Genomic DNA, 1776 nt, shown 5'->3' with positions numbered 1-1776 from the left:
GTGCTGAATGGACTTGAGGAGCTGAGTTACATTAATTGAAACAGGGCCAAATACTTCATATTTTGAAGTATTTGGGAGGTAGAGTGGCTTTATTCTGGTCAGTTGTTTTATTTTGCTACAGTAGACGTTGCGCTACTGATGTATCAATGAAATGAAAGTTGGGGGTTGATTAGCAATATACATGATATAGGTTCTCATTTAGAGGAGGATGGTAACACCAATTTCTTTTTCTTTTTTCATTGAAAAAGCACCAGCTTTGAAGGCAAGAGCGACATCGTCAAAAATCCAAACTGATCGTAAATTCTAAATTTGGGTGCCCGGCAAGGTTTGCCACCTGAAATGTTGGCTGCTAAATGAAGCCCTTAGTGTGGAGACTGATATGTGGAGTATGCATACAATTTTAGGAATTTGTGGAAGTGGCATCCTTTCCACACTGATTTATAGAGATCCTGGCATAAACAGTGTGAGTTACACCATTTATACATTTCTGCTGGTGAGTATTTTTTTACTCCACCATCTCTACCTGTGGAACAGCAATACCAAGGCCAGACCAATGGGGCATGTGAACCAGAGTTTTGTGTCAGAATTTATCATCTTAGGCTTTACTGGTTCCCCTGAGATCAGCTTCCTACTATTCATCTTCTTCTCAATTGTCTACCTCATCACTATAACGGGAAATGCCACTGTGATGTTAGTCCTGCATTTAGACCCCAGCCTACACACCCCAATGTATTTCTTCCTACGCAACCTTTCATTTCTGGAGATCTGCTATTCGTCAGTCACAGTGCCCAAGATTCTGACCAACCTTTTGGCCGCGGACAAGAGGATCTCGTTCATTGGCTGTGCCACTCAAATGTACTTCTTGTTCTTCTTGGGCACAACCGAATGTTTCCTCTTGGCTGTAATGGCGTACGACAGGTACACAGCCATATGTCACCCCTTGCAGTACCATATTATTATGAACAAGAGACTGTGCCAGGGTCTGGATGCTGGATGTTGGGCCAGTGGTACACTGCTCTCCTTAGGCAATACATCATTTATCTTTACCTTGCCATTTTGTGGACCCAACGTCATCAACCACTTCTTCTGCGACCTCCCACCTGTCCTGGAGTTGGCATGTGCGGATACATCTGCTAATGAAGTTACAAACTTTGTTATCGGTACGGTCATTCTGCTCGCCCCTTTTCTACTCACCCTCACTTCCTATGTACGTGTTGCCTTCACTGTGCTGAAGATGCGTTCTGTTGAGGGTCAACGTCGTGCCTTCTCCACCTGCGCTGCCCACCTGACGTCTGTCAGCCTTTTCTACGGTACAGCCTCATTCATGTACCTGCGACCTAAGGCCAGCTACTCTCTGGAGGTGGACAAACTACTGGCTCTGTTTTATAGTGCATTTACACCAATGCTAAACCCACTGATCTACACTTTGAGGAACAAGGAGGTGATGGGATCCCTGCGGAGGTTCAGCAGCAAGCTGTCACTTGCAAAGAAGCTGTCGAAATGATTATGTTTCTGGAGAAGCCATTGAAGACTGATATGGGTACAATCAACCCTTTTGGTGATTTGTATATTGCATGTATTGATTAATAATCACCTGGAACAGATGTGTGCAGATGTTATAATAAACGAAACAAAGGGACCTTGCGGTGGATGTTATTAGAAAGACAATGATTGATAGAGCGATGGGTGAGTGAGATATGTGAGCAGAATCCAGAAGTTGCATCTAACATTTAATTAAGTGTCCAGAGAGTGTTCTTGATAACTCTATCAATTTGA

At 43.6% G+C, this 1776-nt stretch overlaps 1 protein-coding gene across 1 annotated transcript; it reads left to right on the top strand.

The window, feature by feature from the left end:
• Positions 1–553: 553 nt before the first annotated feature.
• Positions 554–1504, top strand: LOC147684515 (olfactory receptor 10A7-like). The gene has a single exon (XM_086939676.1). The coding sequence runs from the start codon at positions 554–556 to the stop codon at positions 1502–1504; it is 951 nt and encodes a 316-aa protein (XP_086795802.1).
• The last annotated feature ends 272 nt before the right edge of the window (positions 1505–1776 follow it).

Source organism: Lissotriton vulgaris, chromosome 10, assembly GCF_964263255.1.
Source record: "Lissotriton vulgaris chromosome 10, aLisVul1.2, whole genome shotgun sequence".
Taxonomy (NCBI): domain Eukaryota; kingdom Metazoa; phylum Chordata; class Amphibia; order Caudata; family Salamandridae; genus Lissotriton; species Lissotriton vulgaris.
The sequence above is the reverse complement of the archived record's forward strand: the minus strand, read 5'-3'. Positions and strand labels throughout refer to the sequence as shown.

Coding starts and splice junctions, on each gene's coding strand:
- LOC147684515 (XM_086939676.1), top strand. CDS start 554: ATGGGGCATGTGAACCAGAGTTTTGTGTCAGAATTTATCATCTTAGGC.